At 41.5% G+C, this 21,590-nt stretch overlaps 1 protein-coding gene across 1 annotated transcript; it reads left to right on the top strand.

Moving 5' to 3' along the window:
* The first annotated feature begins 9,494 nt into the window (after positions 1-9,494).
* LOC114055243 (protein FAM240B-like) lies at positions 9,495-17,890 on the top strand. The gene is made up of 3 exons (XM_027879170.1): positions 9,495-9,586; positions 16,056-16,200; positions 17,541-17,890. The coding sequence occupies exons 2-3, from the start codon at positions 16,061-16,063 to the stop codon at positions 17,617-17,619; spliced, it is 219 nt and encodes a 72-aa protein (XP_027734971.1). The 5' UTR covers positions 9,495-9,586; positions 16,056-16,060; the 3' UTR covers positions 17,620-17,890.
* Positions 17,891-21,590: the final 3,700 nt, after the last annotated feature.

Here is a 21,590-nt window from a genome sequence, read left to right as displayed (position 1 = left end):
ACGGAGTCTGCCCTCCACTGCAAATTCAGATTAAATTCAAAAGGCCCAAGGTCTGATTTCCACCTCTTCTGTAAAGCAAAGACACGAAGAAGAGCCAAGGGAGATGGATTTCTGGAACATCCTGAAGATGAGGCAGGCAAAGATCGGCTCTGAGAGCCAGCTGACCAAAAAAGGAATTTGAGTAACTTTTCTTTTAAGGGCAGATTTAAGGATCAGTTTAGGAAAGAAAAAAAAATGCAGGAGCAGTATCATACTTCAAAGCCTGGTAAATGCTATGCCCCATCCTTAACCCAGTCAACAGAAATATAACATAACATAACATAACATAACATAACATAACATAACATAACATAACATATAACACAACAGGAAGAATTTTTCAGCTGTGGCTGAAAACTGCAACAGATGATTTTATAGATAGTGGGTAGGACTTAGTTTTGGTTGAAGGGTCTATGCTTCTCCATACAGTGGCTTGCAGCACAATTCCTTGGTCTCCTTCTTATTCTCTACCAGCATTTGTGTTTCAGGCAGGAATGACAAACCAAAACCTAACACATTTTTAACCATTTTTGTGGTTATTGGTTAAAAAATAATCACCCCAAATTTCTCCAGCATAAGTGGCCGTACAGTGACCACAAGCCTGGAAATTAATTCCAGAAGATTAATCTGTGAAGGAGAGGCTGGTTTCTTTATAGTATGTGGTGAAATCCTGAGGGATCCCTTTTGTTGTTTAGTGAGGTTTAAGGACGCTGAGATATGTACAAAACACAATGGAGCATATCATGGGTTCAGATGTGAAGTCACAGGGTACAGGGACTGTGTTAAACTTGAAGAAGGAGTCACTAACATAAAGTGTTAGATTTGCACATTTTATATTTCCTTACGTGTTTTCCCCTGGTCCATGCAGTCACCTAATGCAGCTAGTCAGAGAAACAGTTCAAGGACACAGCTTCACAATGCTGTTTGTAGATAACTTCAGTACCAGCTCATGGCAAAACCATGGCAGAAAAGGAGGAAATGGTCATATAAGAGTAGGAATTTTCCAGAAACATAACTGCAGCTGTGTAAAGGTGATGCAGCCAACCAAATTCCCCCGAAAGGCTCAATGTCCTTGAAAATAAATGGTCAACTCCCCTATGGTCTTAAAAAAAAAAAAAAAAATCATTTTAGAAATAGTGGCAGGACTACTGAAAGACACCTCCAAAGGATGAACACAAACAAGGTCTATTTTTGTGATGAGAATCACAAATGTCTGTCAACTGCCTACACAAGGCTGTGGATATGAAGTCGAATGGGGGAGTCACAGGGGATTCAGGCTGCACTCTCAGCCCTGGCAGCCCTCTTGCCAAGATCAGAGGAAGCACTGGTACTGATTTCATGGGGCTTACATTATATTGAAGGAGGTTACTATTTCAGGCCTATTTCTTTTATAGGGTCATTGATTTACGTGGTTACCTTGACAGTAGCATGTAAGAGGGATGTTTTGCACTCTCTGCATCAACAGTCTCCTTTGTCCATGTGGCATTTAATTTTCAGAGCTGATAAGCACTCATCAAAGTGTGTTCTGGCTGCTGACCCCAAGGTCCCAAGAATATCTGCATGGCTTGTGGCACAGTTTGAAAAAAGAGCAGAGGCAACAGAAGGACAACCCAGTTAAAGACTTCTCTGAGATTTCCACACTTTCATGTCTTCACCCTACTAGTCTGAAGCGCTCAAGTTAATGCACTTCCACTAGGAACTTCTACAATCTCCAATGCCTTTCTCCATGAGGCAGCCCTGTGACAAGAAAGACAGACACTGACTCAGATGCCTGAGGTCTACTTGAAAGACAAAATGTACAGCATTAATGTCTTCAAAGCCAGAAGGCAACTGAGACATAATGTAGTCCAACAGGGTCAAGTTCTCCCACCACATTAAAATAGGTAGTTTCCCAGGAGAGTTTGTTACAGTAGATTTGTTTGAGTGGTGAAGTCCAGTTGTCCTGATTAGAAGTGAAAACTAACAAGAAAAGTCTTCCCTTCGAGACAAAAAAGTTTTAAACACAGGTGGAAAGCAAGAAGTATATTGCCTTCTGCTGCTTACAGGTCTTGTTCCAGACATAAATAACCTTTCAGTACTTAGAAGTTGCTAGTTTTGCTATTACTGAAATTACTGATTCTTTTGCAAACCTGGCAGAACAAAGTTGTCCTTATCATCTGTCGTCATATGGAATCATAGAAACATAGAATACCTTGGGTTGGAAGGGATCTTTAAAGGTCATCTAATCCTAAACCCCTGCCGTAGGCAGTGACACCTTCCACTAGATCAGGTTGCTCACATTCCAGTCCAACCTGACCTTGAATGTTTCCAGAGACAGGGCATCTACCACGTCCTTGGGCAACCTGTTCCAGTGTTTCACCAGCCTCATCATCAATAACTTCTTCCTTTGATCTAGTTTGAATCTACCCTCCTTCTGTTTACAACCATTACCTCTTGCCCTGCTAAAAAATCTGACCCCTCCTTCTCATCAGCCCCCTTTAAGTATTGAAAGGCCACAATAATGTCTTCCTCAGGTTAAACAACCCCAACTCTTTCAGCCTTTCCTCACAGGAGAGGTGCATCTGCCCTCTGGCCATCCAGGCACTTCCTCACCCAGCAAACATTCCACCCTGCAAACCCACCTCTCTGCAGTTTAGAGAGAAGGATTATCGGGGGTTGTGTCAAAGGCCCTACTTTGGGATAGATGACATTCATCCCCGGTCCACTGATGGGGTCACTCCATCACAGAAGGCCACTAAGTTGGTCAGGCAGGACTTGCCCCTGGTGAAACTGTGCTGGTCGCCTTGAATCACCTCCCCCTTCTCCATGTGCCTTAGCACAGCTCCATGATCTTCCCAGGCATGGAGGTGAGGCTGACCTCCCAGAACTGAGTGAAGGAAAGAAGGTAAATACATGGACTGATTCTAAATACGAGTTCAGCGCCCACGGAGCCATCTGGAAAGAAAGAGGCTCTTCCATACTCCTTTTTATCCTTACCCTTTCCTATCCTTTACCCTTGCCCTCTCCAACCCCTCTCCAGCCTCCACGTGGATAGTTTTGGGTTTGTTTTGGTTTGGATTGATTGACTTTGGACTTCTGCTTGCTTCTTTCTGTGTGTTTTATCTGTCTAGTAAGTTGTAGAGTGAATACTACCAGCCAATTTTGTCATGCTTTCACTTTAGTATTAAAACTGGTTTTGCTTGAGGGGAAAAAAAAATACAGTCAGCAGTTCCTGGAGTCTTCCTTTCTACCCTTTTTAAAGATGGGTACAATGCTGAGCTTCTTCCAGTCACCTGGAAGTTCACCTGACTGCCACAGCTTTTCAAATATGATGGAGAGGGGCTTGGTGGCTACATCAGCCAATTCCCTCAGGACTCTGGAATACATCAGATTGAGTCCCAAAGACTTGTGTACATTCAGGTCCCTCAGCTGATCATGAACCTGACCTTTATTTACAGTAGGAGGTACTTTGCTCCCCCAGGCCCTGCCTTGAATTCTGTCTGCTGGAGAAGTGGGGGAAGAAAGACTGACGTTGGAAACAGAGGTAAAATAGTCGTTGAGTACTTCAGAGGTCACATTGCTACCAGTTTGCCAGTCATGCAGTCCCATTGGGGTTGGATCCACTCATATTTGTAGCTAGAGTGATAAATAGCAGAGTGATCTCTCCTCTCACAGCTGTTCTTGGCCCACCTCCTGGAGCCTTTGCCCCATGTCTGAGCTGAGTGCTTCCTCCATCAGGACTGAAAATCTACACTGTGACAACAACAAGCTGCTCAGCTGCAGAGCAGCATCACAAGAGGGACAGAAACACAGGCCAGGAGCAGGACATTTTGTGACCACCACCCATGCCTCTCCACTAACACTTGTGTGTACACAATGACCAGGAAGGAAGACAACAAGATATTCCAGGGAGCAGGGACGAGTACAGGGGTGTGCTTCAAGAACACCCCTACACACTGGCATGGCTCAACTGAATTTTCTGATCATATTCAATCTTGCACTCAGTTCCTGAAAAGAGAGATTATTTTCTGGATAAAGAAACTCTAGAGCAAATTCAGCGTAGGTCAAACTTACACTGAAAGAATTTTGCCTCCAAATTAAACATGTATAATACAGTTTTTAAAGGTTCTTTTGGCAATTTCTAGGGATACAACAGCTCCTTAAATGAATTTGATTGATATGTCTGACACACTAAACATTTTAAGATTTTATCAGCAATACATGCGTATACAACAGGCAAGGAAAGAACTTGTCATGCTCACGTTCAGAAAAATGTTCCTAGCTGACACGACTTATTATTACCTTTTTTTCTTGCATTTCGAGTTAATGATGTGGTCCTCTTTCAACAACTGTGAGCAAAAGATTCAACTTCTGATGCATAACATCGGGCATTTAAATCCATATTTGGGAAGTGGTCTAGGTGGTCTGACTGGCCGTAGCACTCACACCGAAATCCATTTATTGTCTGTATTATTCTGCATTAGCTAAATACACTAATGCAAAGGAAAAGAAACAGGATTAAAAAAACAAAGCCAACATTTCTATTCACTTTCATCCATCCTTAAAGTTTGGCTGTCTCTCCAAACTATTCACATAGACTGTCATGGCAATGAAACAAGCAGAGCTTTTGCAGAGCTGGGATGCCAAAGTCCACCACTCTGTAGTGGCCCAGGCCAGCCCTTGCTCTCTTGTAGTTACATGATCTTAATCTGCCATGACTTAACACGTACCTGGTACCTTCATAATCTTGCCAGCAATCTTTGCTCACTCAGGATTGTTTTAGCAAGAGACTGTTGTAGTGGCAGCTTCTAAGAGCTAATGGTCAGTTTGGGTCTCACTGTTTACAAGAAACACATTGGTGACAATCTTTCATACCAGACATTACTTTTCAGTGGCTGGATCGAGTGCAAGGGTTGAAATCAGATTTCTTTCCAGGAAGCACAGGAAAGGCTGAATGGGCCCTCAGATCTCACGCTCTGTGTTCAAACTCTCAGAGCCAGAATGAAGTCTGGGCTGCCTTTTTAATGCTAAGTGGTACAGCCTTAACAGGAGCCAAGAAGCAGGCAAAGGCAGTCTGCTTATCATTTTGGTTAATTGGCATGGTAAAGCCCTGACATGCAATTGCAGCCAGATCCCTTCCCTCTGATACACTGCAAAGTGCAGACAACTCAGCACATCTATGCCTGGTTCTAAATAGAGTTTAAAACTGGGGTTCAGCTGGGGAGCAGCAGGGGTGCATACCCAACCACAGAGTTATCCATGAAGATTAAATTTACTTTTAAAAGCAAATAGCAACGCATAGGGACTTTTATCATCCTTCTTCTTACCCGACCTTCTTCCCAAGTAAAATAGTTCAGGAGCATCCAAAGGTGATCTTGAGCTTCCATAAAGAAAACAGTGAAATAGTATTTGCCTCTGTCACAGGTACAGAATGGCCAGACACTTAAATTCTGTGAAATACTGAAAGAAGATAAAAACTCATGCAATTAATGCACTACCCTAACTCTCTGCTTTCCTATCACCAAAGTGACGTTAACCCATGGAAAGTAATACTGACAGCAAAGTCTCTGTCGACCTTTGTTAATTTTCCAGCAGCAAGTTGGAAGTCTCCAACAGCTTCAGGTCATCCCATTTGACTTTATCTAACAGAAGCACCCAGAATGTGACTATATGGGAACTATAATGCTACAAAAAAAAAAAAAAAAAAAAAAAAAAAAAAAAAAAAAAAAAAAAAAAAAAAAAAAAAAAAAAAAAAAAAAAAAAAAAAAAAAAAAAAAAAAAAAAAAAAAAAAAAAAAAAAAAAAAAAAAAAAAAAAAAAAAAAAAAAAAAAAAAAAAAAAAAAACCAAAAACAAGAGGTTGCATTATCCCACTGAGATCTCCTGTTTCTCTCCACGATTTGTATGCCCATAACCCCCATTCAAACAGTATGTGCAGTGGAGCATGCTCTGCATTGGCTGATTTTAACAGAAGATCAAAGACCTCTTTCCTACACTCATTAAACTGATGCCTGAGGGTGTCTAAGGCGATTTTGATCCTAACTCTAGTGCCATAGCAAGATGGAAAAACATCCAGGGCAAAACTGCAGGTAAAATTGCAGGCAAATTCAACGCATCATTATAGAAGCCTCCCTGGACAGGTCGCTATAGAAGTTTATTTGGACTGTAAGGTAGTTTCAAACACATGGAAGTGCTAGGAGAGAGCAGGTGACACCGGCAGCCTTTTCCTTCCTTTGCAGCAAAGTTCCCCCCTGCAGTGCACGGAGCCAGGCTACTTACACGTCCATGGGAAAGCATCTGTGCACCTAAGCAGCTCCAGTGGGTGAATTTCAGCCTAATGCAACTTAAACTGCTTGAAAACTTTACAGTCCTGGGGGAAAAAAAAAAAAAAAAAAAAAAAAAAGGATCCCGAAAAAGCTGCAGGCAGGCAATTAACAGGAGAATTACAAAAAGGTACTAGTGGATCTTGCTTATCTAATTTTTCTGGTCTGTTACAAAGGCAATATCATGATTGCAATAAACACTAAGCAATCTCTATAGAGGTTTTAGGTGTCATGTAAGTGGTGTCAAAAAGAGGTCTCATTCAGCTAATCAAACAGGTCAGCTCTTCAGTCTGCTGATTCACTGACCTTAAGATTATCCTATAAGTGGAATTATGGAGAAAACTACAGTGTTTCATAGGCACGGATGATGTGACGAATGCACCATCCAGAAAGCACTCAGAGGAAAAATCCAGAGTGTGGGTAAAAGGTATTCTTGTGTACAGGGGAGGGAAAATAGTTTTGTAAACCTCAGTGACGTGAAGTGACTCCTTCAGCTGTCCAGTCACAACAGCTTTTCTCAGGCACGTTGATCCAGCCCGCAGTGTCACACCCAGCAGGCAGGGCTAAAAACTTTTAATCAGGGGTGTGTTCTCCAGATGCAGTCTGGGAGGTGCCGAAACAGCCAAGCAGGGTTTAGATCAATGCATGTGCAACAGGGGCACAGGGAAACACCAGACCCCTGCACGGATGCTGTGGCACTGGCTGCAGGACCGCCCGTCAGGGAGCCTCCTGCCTGCTGCCTCACTCTGCAGTACCAGACTGACCAGTCTGATGGCTTTTCAAAGGCAAGTTTTAAAACTCTCCCACTGTAAATATTTACAGAAGCATGAAAAACGGTTAACAACCAAATTTCTCTGGAAGGCAGACTCCTACACGAATCAGACTCCTTCCACCTGCCGCCTAAGTCATTTGCTCTATTCCGGAATTTGTGAAGCCTGGAGAAGGATGCTGAGACTGCTGTGCCCTGTCCTGCTGCTGCACCAGTGAGGACAAAGTCCAGTAGTACCAGAAATCCCCCCTCACTTTCTGACTGCCATTGCATCAGTCAAGAATTAGAAGGATGTGAATACCAGATGCCCAGTGAATACAAAAGAAAGCTACCCCAATAACACGGTATCTGCTTATGAAACTCACCTCTCTGGATATTATTTTCTCTAGCATGAAAGAGAAAAGAGGCATGAGATGTTCACTGAAATGGCAAGCTTGTGTAGATTCTGTACAATGTCTTTTCCTTTCACCCCCTCTTCCTTAGGATCAGGTCTAAGAACACACACAGAGTGAAGGGGCCAGACTGACAAAACACAGCCAAATGTACCAGGATTACCCGTGTAAGAGCTGACTGCTACTTTTATTTGCAGCTCTCCCACACATGAACAACAGCTCAGAGCATCAATTTGATGCCGCAGGTAGTTACACCGCAGGCCCCCCCAAAGGTTTACACTTTGTCAGATACTTTGCAGATTCTTCTGTGTTCTCTGCTAATGACATTAAGCAGGTGTTCACAAGAACTTTGGCAAACCAGAGATGAGAGCTGTTAAACAAGCAGGTTCTAGTGAGCAGTTTTGAGACTCGCTTATGAGGCAAACAATGGCTGACGTGCAGAAATAGAGGTTCTGGTCCGACGATTCTGGGCACTGGAGTTCCCTCCCGAAATCAGATCTTTGCAAATGTTTATGGAAGGTGTTGCCTACATTATAACATTAAAAAAAAAAAAAATCCACCCCACACCCTCGAAAAAAAATCTAAACAAACAAAGAAACACAACAAACCAAAACAAAAGCAAATCTCAAATCCATTGCGAATTTGGTAAGTTGTGTTCAGTGAGGAGAGAAAGTTATTCAAGTTCTGAGCCAAATAACGGCAAGGAAGCAGTTATGTTGCTCTGCAATACCATAACACCACTGGTGCCTCAAGCCTGGGCATCAACCTCTCTTTGTAATACCATGTTATTCTAATATTCACCCAGTAAATCGTCTTTGTTTGTGATTTCCAAAGCCAGCCAGAGTTTGAGCTGGTTTTCCAAAAACAGAGCAATCAACTTTACTTGTGATGTGGTGTTTTCTTTTTTTCAATGCCACATGAGTAAAAGGGTCCTAAATCCCTGAGACCACATTACCTTTGTTATCACATGTGTGGAGGGAAGGGTTATTTCTTATGTTTTCACACCACATGAGATGGAACAACACATTAGAGAATGTTAATAGGTACTGTTTTTAAGGAGTTAAAGAAATTCATCAATGTTTGGAAATAGCTGGAATTTTCCTTTATAAAGGAAGGCTGCAGCTGCCAGGTTTTGCACAGAGTTTTTCTCCTGCAAAGCAGACTGCAGAAAAAAAAAATAAGCAAATATGAACTACAGAAAGCATCCATCTAATGGCTGCTGCTTTTACTACTTGTTGTCTGAAAAAGTACGACAAAGGAGGGTTAAAATAATCAGCAGTGGTATAAGTACTACTTAAGCCAGCAGTCACATATGGTGTATTAGCAATGTAGATGGATTTAATGAAAACTGAGATCAGTGCATGCATCTGTCATCAGCCAAACCTACAAAATATTTTCCGCAGAAAATGAAATGTAACAATGTAAGTGTTCATCTGTAATAGAGTTACAACAACTCCAAGTGGTAAAGCTAGTGCTGGTCTAATGCATTCCATCAGCTAACAATAACCAAACAGACAATTCCTATGACAATTGTGCCTTGAAGAGAACAGATTGTTCGATAGGTCGTAATCAAGCACACATCCTTAGATTAACAGCTCCAAAGCACTGCATACTCCTGTAAGTCATCCTGTAAAGCAAAACCAAGCGTGATTTGTCACACCATTTCAGCCTCCATTACAGCTAAGATAGCAGTGTGGAATTTTTCAGGCTTCATAGGAAGATTATTAAAATGGATAACACTAGCACGCATTTTAAAGAAGATGCTCGTCGCTTGCCAAGTCATGCTCTTTGAGGTATCTGCCAGTGTGGGAGGGATGCATGCTCTCAAGGGGGCCTGTGTTTCATGGTCATCTCAGGCAGGGGGCTGCAAAGTTCATTAAATGATCTTATCTTGCTGCTGGTTCTGTTCAAAATAGCCCTGATATGATGAAGGATTTATGTTACCTCCACTTCAAATAAAAAGTACCGAGGGATGCATTTCATTACTGCCCTGTGACACTGGAGAAGCCAGGGCTGCGGTGGTAATACTCCTCATTTGTTTGTGTCACACAGAGGATTTATTTGCAAGAAGAGTCCAGCTCCAAAGGTAAGGAAGTATTTGGTTTTTGTAGTGAGTTTTCCATAATAATGACAACAAGAAGCGTGTTTGTTCTCTAACTTAAACTCTCACAAAGTTATATTCTAGGAAAGATGAGAGTGTGAGGAAAATGCCAGGGAAGAGTGCCCAGTTTAGCAGAATTCTAAGGAAGCTGAGTAGCACTGATACAGAAAAAATATTTACAGATAATTTCCACGCCACAATCCTGAATAAAACACCAAGAGATATGGCTGTACATTCTCAACTGATGGGTTAAAGGGTGGCCAAGTTTTCTCACACACACTCTTCTCTCAAAGGTTTTTTTAACAGAGATCTGCTGCCGAGAGACTTATTAATTCAATGGTAGATGTCTTCACATGAATCAGAATAGGTTTCTCTTGTATGTTTTCTCTGAATTGGATGATCTAATGAAGAACATGAGTCCTGGGCAAGATTTATCTTCTTTGACCATAGACCATCAAGTCTTCCTGTACTCAAAAATCAAACAACAAAGCAAAGTGTGTTCAAGATCCTTGACTAATAAATATTAATTTATTCTATATACTTGATCTTATGAATTCAGCAGTTCACAGGAGCAGACTTCAGATGTATCTGGCAGTGGGGAAAATCCAATGATCAGAAGCAATATTTGATCTCAAAAGCAAACTATAGCTGCTTTAAATATGCTTTAGATACTGAATATTAAAAGTCAATAAAAGTTGAGCAAATCTACAGAAAGCTCAGGGAAGGCATTTGGACATGGGAAGCTTCTCCAGCATGGTCTAGTGAGATCTGCATGAGAGGAGTTTTGGTCAGCACTGTAGGAAAAAGAGACCAAGATATTAGAGAGCATCCACAGGAGGGCCATAAAGGTAGTGAAGGGTCTGGAGGCAAAGAGGAGCAGCTGAGGTCACTTGGTTTGAGGGGAGACCTCATTGCCTTCTTTAACATCCTCATGAGGGGCAGTGGAGGGGCAGACACTGATCTCCTCACTCATGTGACCAGTGACAGCACTTGAGGAAATGACCTGAAGCTGAGTCAGGGGAGGTTTATTTTGGATATCAGGGAAAATTTCTTCACCCAGAGGGTGTCTGGGCACTGAACAGGCTCCCCAGGGAAGTGGTCCCAGCACTAAGCCTGACAGGGTCCAAGAAGTGTTTGGAAAATGCTCTCAGGCACATGTTGTGATTCTTGGGGGTGTCTTGCACAGGGTGTCAGGAGTTGGACTCGATGATTCTGATGGGTCCATTCTAACTCAGCATGTTCTATGGTTCTGTGAAACACAGCTCCAGCAAGAACTGGAGAGAGATTTTCCAAATGGAACAACAGAACTGGGGAAACCAGACAGACAGGTATTTGAAAGCAGAGGTCTGAATCATTCAGGTTAGGCTGGAGGACTGGCATGGGAGGTGGAGAGCAGCGTGTAGCAATATGAGATGCAAGAACCACACAGCTACCACAAGCCTTGCCTTAACATATTTCTTTGTCATAAAGGTAGAGGTCCAAATTTTGTTACAGTGCAAAGCATTTGAAGAATAGTTATTCTCTCCATCAGAAAAACAGACTCATCAGCTTTCCACAGAAAAGCAACAATGTACTGAGGGAATTAGAAAAAAAGAATGGTTGAATAGAGACTTCTACGTAGTGCCTGAGTGCAAACATTTCAGCTGACTTATTAAAACTGTTAAACTTGCCTGTTAGAATTGATTTGCCAAAGACACACAACTGTAACTCCTACTAGTATTGCTCAGTCACACGTCAGCAAGGTTGTCATTTCCATACACTGAAAAATCCCACTGCATGGAAAAGTCCAATTAAATTGATTGAAATTTACGTGCAGAGAGCTGACTGATCACTCATCCTGGTAAGAGCATGTGCTTAAAATTCTGCCAAACTAGGAAATTCTGCTGGCAGAATAAATCACTTGCCTGGAATGGCTTCATTTCACTGCAAACTCAAGGCAAGGCTGTTTGCAAAGGAAAAGCATTGATTAATAGTCTATAATGCCAAACTGCAAATGAAAGTAAAACAGTTACAGTAGACATGCAAAGTCACACATCTTTGCTGGTAAGACACACTAATGAATTTTGCAAAGAGACCAGCACAGTGTTAGGGACTTCTGTGCAGCAGAAGACCACACCAGCCTTCCTCCATCCTCAGGTTGGTGCTCTGGGTCAGCTCCTGCTGTAACTGCTCATCCCTGAGGCACTCAGAGCAGGCTGTGAGGAGCCTCTGTCCCCCCTGCTCATGGGCAGCTCCGAGGCTCAGGCCACTCCTGGGATGAACTGCACTGTGCAACCCACCCCACGGACTGAAGGGTGCAGGGAATTGAATCACAGTGCTTCCTTCTGCCTCCCAAGAGTTTTACCCAGAGTCTGGAGACCTAAGTTAGGCTTGGAACTGGTATGGTTCCCCAGGGGGGATCTCAAGGAAACTTCAGTCAGCCCTCTGAGATGTGAATTGCTGCCAAGAGCAGAAGCACAAGGTGAATGACATATCCAAGACCCAAGGCAAAGGAGGGAAATCATGGCTGTGATCACTAGCCCTGTTTTCTAAAATCAAAGCAGATTTCTGTTGTTTCAACAGGAAATATTATCATTAGTGTAGATAGTCTGCTCTTTTATGTATCGTGCAATTTGTTATTAATCCAGCGCGTTTATGTAATAAGCAGGTCACAAAGCAAGTCCATGAAAAGTCAGATGAATAAAAATGTTGTATTATTTTTAGGAAGATGCATAAGATTCTGAGAACTCTGACTGACTGTGCTTTACAAGAAGCACAAGAAGGGGGAAAAATACATGCTTTGTAAATTTTAAAAAACATTTCATTTAACAGTCTGTGTTCTACTACGGGAAGAAAATGCACACTTTTCTTTACACACCATTTTCTAGCTAAGAAACTTTTGACTCCCAATTCTCTCCATGAAAAAGTGTGTTTCTGGTGGTGGTAATGGTTTCTTATTAGTTTGAGGATTCAGCCTCAAACTACTGATTTTTTTTTTTCTTACAAAAAAGTCAAGATGTCAGATCAAATTGATCTTACATTCCTCTTTTGTTCTACCAGAATAATTTTTGAATTCCAGCTAATAGTGATAGTGTCACAGCTTCCCTAACTTTGTAAGATTTTGGCAAACTGAGCCTAAATAATATCACCCCCCTTGAAAATTACTAAATAAAAAAAACCACAAGCAATCATCTTCATCGTGATAAAACCTCCCCAGAGTTTATCATGTTTTCCTTTTGTTTGAGAGCAGCTACATTTGTTCACTGGCTTGCAACCAGGGCTCTGTCAGAGAAGATTACCAGAAAGAGCCTCTCGTTATTGTCCTCTGGAAGGATTGTCACTAGGGGCTTAAATAAAGCCTCATTTAGTCCTGGCTGAGGCAGGATAGTTGAAGTCAGAACTAACTGCAAGATCTATAAAAGTGCATCACCACTGCCTATGTGCTTTAACAGTATATTTCTGCCCACCTGTTGTATCAGACACAGAGTTTATTTGTTCAGGCTGACTTGGAGGCTGCTTCCACTGGAGTCTTTCCATTCTTCTCTTTCCCTATTACATGAGGTCCCTTATTTTAACCACTTTGAACGAGGCTCCAAAGCATGAAAATAGTTTCCAGGTGATAACTGCTGCTGTAAAGCCACCATACAGGATAGGTCCCGTAGCTCTCCTCTGAAGAAAGCTGAAGTAAGGGGGAACATAAAGAATTTCTGCCACTGAGAGCTAGTGAAACACTGATAGACCAGGTTTGATATCCCTGATTGCTCACACACAGGTTTATGGCAACAGTTTTGAAAAGGGTGGCAGGGCCGAGAGGAATTCAGACATCTATGCACATGATGCATAAAGGCAAAAGAAACCAGGTGAGTTACTCCAGTGGGGTCTTTGTGCAGTTCCTGCAATCACCATGTGAACAGGCTCAAAGAGACAGTATGAAACACAAAGTAATTTGGGACAGAGTGATTCTACAGTTCAGAGAAGAAAATGCTGGCACATTTACACGCTGGTGTTTATCCAGGACGTAAAGGGATCAGTAAAGCAACAATGCAGAAACTCTACCTTGAGTAACTTTTATACGTATTTGACCACACTTGAGTGTTCTCCAGCATTAGGGGGAATGAAAACACAGAGGAATATTTGGACCCGAGGAAGAGAAAATTCAGCACCAAGATATCCGTGTGTGAACACAACACAAAAGGTCACAAAAGAAGGATGGCTTGGGCAGTGCTCTTACTGTGCCTGATCAAGCACACACAAAGAAAACATCACAGATGATAGACCGAGAAAAGCACTCATTCCTTTCCCATACCCCTCGCACCGAAAACAAAACAAAACAAAACAAAACAAAACAAAACAAAACAAAACAAAACAAAACAAAAACCGCCTGTAGTGGGTAGTATTATACACACTTTGCAGCCTCAACAGGTTTCTAACGTTCGCCTAAATACTATGTGAGGCAAATGGCAAAGGAAACTGAGTGTCTCTTTTATTGGCCTTAAAATTTTTCCTTGGGTTTTGTTGCTGTAGGGGCAGGCCACATCTATAAAACACATTCAAGCCAGCATCAAGAATATATACATAATACAATCAAAGCACGAGGCAGAGCATTTAAAACCAGTAAACGATGTGTGTATTCTGAAGGTGTATGATTGGGCTCAATCATACCTTTTGGTAATGAGTTCCGTAACTTTGCCTTATTCAGGATTAACATTTACCCTTATATATATATATATTCAGAGAGAGAGAGAGAGAAAAGACACATCCATAGTCTATTAAACAAGAATTCATAATAATTCAGAAGGATGAAGCTTTGGTATCTCTTTTGACAAGGAAACCAGGAGACATTATTTCTTGGCAATTTATTTCAGAGCCCCAGGGATGTGTGGGAATTCTGCTTTCTGCTCCCCAGAAAGAGTTATCCTCAGAGATTAACTCCTACAGTGGAAAGTCCATTAGTCTTACCCAGATGGCTGTTACCATATCTTTTTCGTACATGTGTAGATTATTCCTGGGACACAAAAGGTTTGAAAGGGTAGTAACTGCCACCTGGGGAGGAATGTTTGAGTTGGCATGGATGTATGTGTGGATATTTATAGAATACATATGGATTATGAAAACCCACATTCATATTAAGCGAACTTTTTGACCTGGAACTGGTTATCCCATAGCACAGCTGGAGGTGTGCTTGCAATTCACATTCCAGACTAATGCCATCACTTACACATCCAGCTATAAATTTGTTCAGGACCTGAAAATTCGCCCACTAAATTTTTTTCTGCAGAAGTCAGGCTCAAGTGCTGCGCTTGTATCATTCAGAGGCCATGAGTTTTTTATGGAGGTTTTACAGGGAAGTCGCAGTGAAATCCCAGCAAGAAAGGGCCCTCTTCAAAAGGGCTGGTTTTATCCTCTGCTCATAGAGTCTTCATAATGTGTCTCTCAATTTTTCACAAAACAGACAACTGAAACTGTTTGAAGATTATCAGTTCCCAGTTTCCTATTTTGTTATGATGCCTGGCAGGGGAATGGCTGCAGTTTCTTCAAGCTTTTCCAAGCTAGCCTTGAGGGGCTTGTTTACTGTCTCCCTATGGCTCTGATTAACATAAATTACAAATAATTGCCATGAATTCAGACAATGCGTGAGAGAGCCCTAAATACTTGTTAAAAAAATTAAATGTTCTGGAAAATATCATAATGGCACGTTTGTGCAAAACTACACAACAATTTGAAAGGCAGCATGGATATACTAATTCCATATTTAATGAAGTTTTGAAAGTAATGAAATGATTTTCTGGCTGCAGTGTGGGATAGAGGGAATTGACTATTAGACCATGAAAAGTCATCCTGAGACAGATATCCTTTCCCTAGGATAACATTCGCTCCAAAACTTATTCTTAAGATGACATTAAATAGAGGGAAAAGTACATAATTGTCACAAATATATAAATATATTCAACAAAATTGTTCTGCTTCTAAAACTGCAGAAGAGGGAAAAATATTTAGTAAGTAAGAAGGCTTTTGTGAGTCAGCGTCTTATGAAATTATGCACATATTTTAATACACACAAATTTTCTCCGTTTCCAAATAAAGATAAGTGTTAGAACGATTAGCAGCAAGTTACCAGAACAATATCACTCCATCATTTTACAGACATGAAAACAGTGAGGCCAAAAATCCCTCAATAGATGTGCCACTTTTTATATTCCCTTTCTATTTGTAAGTACAGTAAAAGGTATCTTAATCACTAAACCAGCAAATAAAACAGAGCCATCCTGATGGTGATCTTAAAGGTCACATTCAGATGGAAGTGAGAGATATTTTAGGTGAAGGAGCAGGAATTCAGACCACTGTAGATAGCACACCCTCGAGTGTCAGAGCTAGAAAAGAAAGGCTTAAATAGCGAGTCATTCCCACTCTTATCCTGATCCTACCAAAACAAGGACTGTGTGACCCTAATGCTGTTTCAAACCTCTCCCCTCAGAGAAAATGAACAGCCAGTACCTGCGTCACGAGGTGCGGGGATGCGAAACCAGCGACCTGAGGAACTTCTGGGAAAAGACCATCGAACAGCAAACCCAGTACCTGCAAAACGAGAAAGAGCGCCAGCGAAGAAGCGCTCTGACAAAGTGGGTAACCTGCATCCAGAAAGGCTGCCTGATTTTGCCTTGTCATTGTTTTGTTTTTTGTTTTGTTTTGTTTTTTTTTTTTTTTTTTGAGGAAAAGTGATACCCATACTTAAGTCGTGCAATGAAATCAGGAAGTGGTTTTGATTTATAGAAAATAATAAAGTTTCCCAAATCGGCGTGCTAACGTCAATGTGTCTAAGCTGTGACTTCTCAGGATAGGAGAATAATTCACTCTGGGCCCAAAACATGGAACTTTCTGGAGTTATCAGGACAACATCTGACAGTGCAGGTTTGTCTTTGACATAAAGGTTTATGTTCAGAGCAGAGCTAGCACAGAGATGTACCCCGGCCTACATTCTTTCTCTGTGGCCCTTTTTTTCACAGGAAGAGAGTCTGAATTATTTAGGACTCTTTAATTTATGTGAGGTAATTCCATTATAAAGCAGATGGTCCAAGCACACTAACTGAGTAAGGCAACCACTGTTCACGTTAACCTTAATCAGTCATGATGAGAAAGACCAGTCTGCAACCAGATCAGTACTCCTACTTCTCATGAAATCTCCAGAACTTGAAGGCATATACAAAGATACATATTTTAGTTATTTATTGTAGTTATTTTGGCTTGAGATCATTCAGTGAGAGAGCATTTTTTCGAGAGTCTCCCTCATACCTCTCTGCATTGATGCTTGAGCACGACAAGCAAGGAGGGCCTTACATTAATAACGCTGGATGGAGGGACACCAGAATGAGTCTCTAGCATGTTTTATCCGTTTGCAACAAGCCTGATTTCAGTGTTTCACCTCCTCCCTTGGGAAGTTTCTTCCTTTTCTGTTTGAGTAAGTCTTTCTGTGGTACCTAGAAACTAACAAAAGGAAAGCCAAGCGCCAGCTTGGCTTTCCTTTTGTTAGTTTCTAGGTACCACAGAAAGAAGCAGACGAAGAAGTCTGCTGTGGGTCTGGCAGGAGTTTGGACATGAGCAAGCCAAGGCAGGTAGCAGTGAGGAGGAGAGGATGGGGGAGTGCTGGGTGATGTGACCCAGCAGGTGGCAGGCAATCTCCAGGGCGGGTGACAAATCCCTCTGGCACACCGGCCACGGCCACGGAGAGGGGACCACGCCACACCGGAGGTGAGGGTGAAATGCAGAGCTCAGGTGAGCCCTCAACCGGGATTTAAGGGCTGGTCCTGAAGTGCCATCCAGCAAAACACCCCGCAGGGGCAGGACAGTCTGCAGGACAACTGGGAAAAGCAGCGGAAAGATATCACCAGAGGGAAAGATGAAGGGTGTAAATCTGTTCCCTGCAGAAGTATGGGGACAAGCTGATGCGTGTTTCTGTCCCCAGGCTCAGAAATGAATGGATGGAGAGGCTGGAAAAACGGATAAAGATGTTGAGGACCCAACCTGAAGACCCATCTAGCTGAAGATCCCACACTCATTACGTGCTGCAGGCAGGGGGAGAGAAAATTATTTTCTAGGAAAGTGTGATGGTGTGCTGCGAAACTGAAGTAAATTTTACTTTGTAGCTTAAATGAGCTGTAATTAATTAGCTGTCATTGTTAGAAGTTTCATATGGGAAATGTCAATTACTGCTTTTAAGATTATGCATCCATCTCTTCATTTGATAAATGGAAAAGGTAGTGCTCTGGAGTATTTAACACTAATAAATTATGGTTCACTGAGATGTAGATGGCTGGAAAAAGAGTTTACTTTCACTGTTTTGCTCAGCAAATGCAATTCCTCAACATTTTAGGTTTCTGTATAGACTGACTGTAATATAATGAATTTAGATTGTTTAATGAATAATAGAGATCTTAATTTTTAACATAGAACCCTGCTCAGACTAAGGAAGATGGGACATGCACAGGCAATGCCACCACATCCCACATCATTAGTGGAGCCCAAATTGGTGGGAATTACAGATTCTAGCTGCCGTATTAAAAGTCTGTGAAGTTGTTAATATGTGTCCTGACAAACAGCCTCTGTGAGACACCTACAAGAGCTGGTTAATTAACCCACATTAACTTAGTTAACCCACACTAACTACCTTGAGACACTATATCAGCAAAGATAAAATAACTTGAAGTTTTCAGACTGCTTCTGGTACCTGACCTGGCCCGTCTAGATTGAAATACGTGTTTCACAGAGCAGCTTGATGCACTTTAAAAACTGTCTTTCATCATAAGTTGATGAGCACATTTTCTCCTCTAACACTTTTCCCCTCTAGGACCCGGAATTTATTCCTTAAAGACCAACCAGTACCTTCAGAATAGCGGCAGTTTTCCTCTCCTACATTTGTCACTAGTCAAAAACGTTTCTAGTTCGCTTCCTAACGCTTCATTAGGAAATGTGGCATTTCCTCCAACAGTACCAAAGCATTTCAATCTGGCGGTGCAATCAAATCGCTTCCTTTTTAGGGTGACTGCTTTGTTGTCACCAGAATGCTTAGGGTAATGTACTGCAAAATGAGTTGTTTTGAGCATGCTAAAATACTCTTTCCTGACTCGCATAACCTTTTAGTCCCTTTCTGTAAGACCATTTCACTACTTGTCTGGTAATTCATATAGTTTCAGAGTAAAGAGGGTTTGAATCACCAGTGGGGCAAGAAGGGAACAAGAAGTGGAAGAATTTGGACTTCTAAAATATTTAAAATATCTTCTCCTTTTAAATCAAAACAAAAATTTGAAATGCTATTTTTTATCTCTTTATCCATATTTGTGTGTCCAAAGGCCAAAAATCATTATGGGAATTTAAACACGTAAATAAGAGTTGGAAAGCCTGAGAAATCCATGAAAGCATGAAAAAAAACCCCATGACCTTGGAGTGCTTACTCAAAAATCAAGACATCAGCAGGTCTGCCACCAAATGTGAGAGCAGAGTTTGCCAAGCACCCAAAAAAAGTTACAAAACTCACGTTCTTCAGTTTATTCTTTTTCTTAAACAATTTTCAAAGTAGCATCAACTGTGAATGTGAAGGTTAACAGCATCACTGCAATAAAGCTGTGCTTAAATACACAATTACCAGGTAGCCACATGACTTCATATCAGACTTTAGTAAAAAAAATGTATAGACTTCTTGGAAAATGCCAGTTAACACACTTCAGTTCCCGTATCACCTGCCTGTGCTTGGTGCCTTCTGAAGCTCTACCTGAACTCCATCATCAGACAGCCTTGGGTTTTATACCACTTTGGCTGAAATTAGAGCTCGGACTAAGCTAAGGGAAGCATTTTGCATTCCCCTGTTCATTGTGCGATTGTAGAAGGTGCAAAATAGAGGGGCTCAGAGTGGACATATTTTAAAAATTAAAACTGTATCCCTGGAATAAGCTTTTCTTTGCTTCTCACATAGTCAGGACCCTTCTTCTGGTCTTCTCATGAAGTAAGTCAGAGAGAGGAACACCCACAGAGAGCCAGGAAAAGAAAGAGGAGCCTGGAAATGGCTTCCATTTGAGTTTCTCATTGCACATGTGTGGTTATGTGGTCACTTCAGAATGCTTTGGAATAGGTCCCTGTCAAGCTGGAACACCCTAAAATCATCTCTTGAAGATAATAAAAAGGAACTCATTTTTTATGGACTGCATCTATTCCAGCCCAAGGCCAGGAAGAGTTCTGAAAATAAATTTCCAGGGTTAAGCCACTTTCCTCTGAGCTTTGCAATTTTACCTCTAGTGTCTAGATGAATTATTTCAGGCTCAGTTTCCACAGTGCTGGGTTCAGGACTTTGGGCCAGGTAACTGTCATTTCTCTAAATACTAGCAACATGTTTGGATACAAACCTCACCACTTTTGTAGGGGCAATCTACCCTGAATTCTCATAAATTACCACCCAAAGCAGAAAACATATCCAGAAAACACATATAATGTAGAGTCAATTAGCAAAAATAAAGAGTGTGATAACATGAAAATTCAAATCTGGATGTCAAGTAATAACCTTGGTCAGAAGCTGGAGCAGACTCCAAGGTGAAAATGGTTCTGGCAGTTTCAAAACAAAAATGTTCTTTACCTTGAAGGTTACAAGAGAAATTAGGAAGAGGAAATAAACAAACAAACAAACAAATAAACTGAAATACCTATGAGACTGAGAAATGAGCCATGACATTATAATAATAATAAGGACTAGAGAAACCTTACTGCAGGACTGGGAAAGTCACTGGCTAAAACCTGATAAAATAAAGTGGGTTTTATGAAATAATTATGGTTAGAGGGGATGCTTACATGATCATCAGATTATTTTCCACCAATTTTCAGTTTCAGAGGAGTGCAGTATTCAACTAAGCAGGTTAGATGTAACTCAAATATTTATAAAATATCTCCTTGAAGACACACTTCATGTCTTGATTTTTTTTTTCAATCTGGAATTTTCACATTATTTTTGAGTGTAACAGCAAAAGATGTTGAGTTATGCCATCCTATTTTTTATTATCTGTGCAATTAAAATGTGGTAGATACTCAGTTATCTTCCTAGCTTTCCTTATTTTGCCACCCTGACACTCAGTTGCAAGAAAATGCACGTCACTTTATCTGCACAAATGTATAGTACAGAAGTTTTTGAAAGAGCTTGTAACAGTGACAGAAGTCTAATTGTAGTAAAGTTTTACCATTCTCTGAAGCAAACACTAAATAATCTGGACCCAACTTCTTTTAAATGGAATTTGTTGGAAGTATGCTGCCTGTTAGCACAAGAGTGACAGATGCTCCATTTTAGCCGTATTAATGATCCTCCCAGTGAATGGATAAGGGCTGACAGCTGTGAAGAATGACTCTGCCAGTAACTTAACAGAATTCTTAGCAGTTTAGCCCATACTGAGACAGCTTAAATACAGTTCTTTGCTCAGTAGTCCTTCCTGACTAAGGTCCTCCCTTCACCAAGGATCTCCTCTCTGGAGCTCTCTAATTAAGGCTCAAATAAGCACAACCCCAGCTACTGCAGCCAGGTTTTGAATCTGGACAACTGACACAGGCCAGGCCAAAGGCAAAGACAACTTTCTGTTAAGATGGTAGGGACAGAGCAGGGGGATGGCCCTGCAGAGCAGCGCAGCATCACTCAGCAGGCTGCCTTCAGCGTGGGGCACGATGCCCGTGAGCTCCCGGCTGCACAATCACTTCATATCTGTGCACCTATGCCTCCTTGGGCTTCTGGACACATTCACTGAAGAGGAGACTGATGCGCTGGCCAGTTCTGAGGGCCTGAAGTTGTCAGAAGTTAAATAAATTCACCGCTCAGTGCCAAGTTTACCTGCCCTGTTCTGTGTTCAGCATAGCGTTTACGACAGAAGAGCTATTTTGCATTACAGAAAAACCTACAGACTACCTCAGAGATTCTGACCCCATGGGACACAAGAGGTGTCAAAGATAATCCCAGGCACACTCAGTGGAGAGGGAATGGAAAGACGGG

The sequence above is a fragment of the Empidonax traillii genome, unplaced genomic scaffold (genome assembly GCF_003031625.1).
Source record: "Empidonax traillii isolate 1590-97213 ecotype Southwest subspecies unplaced genomic scaffold, ASM303162v1 scaffold51:size1492887, whole genome shotgun sequence".
In the NCBI taxonomy this organism is placed as follows: Eukaryota; Metazoa; Chordata; class Aves; order Passeriformes; family Tyrannidae; genus Empidonax; species Empidonax traillii.
This window is presented reverse-complemented; position numbering and strand designations above follow the sequence as displayed.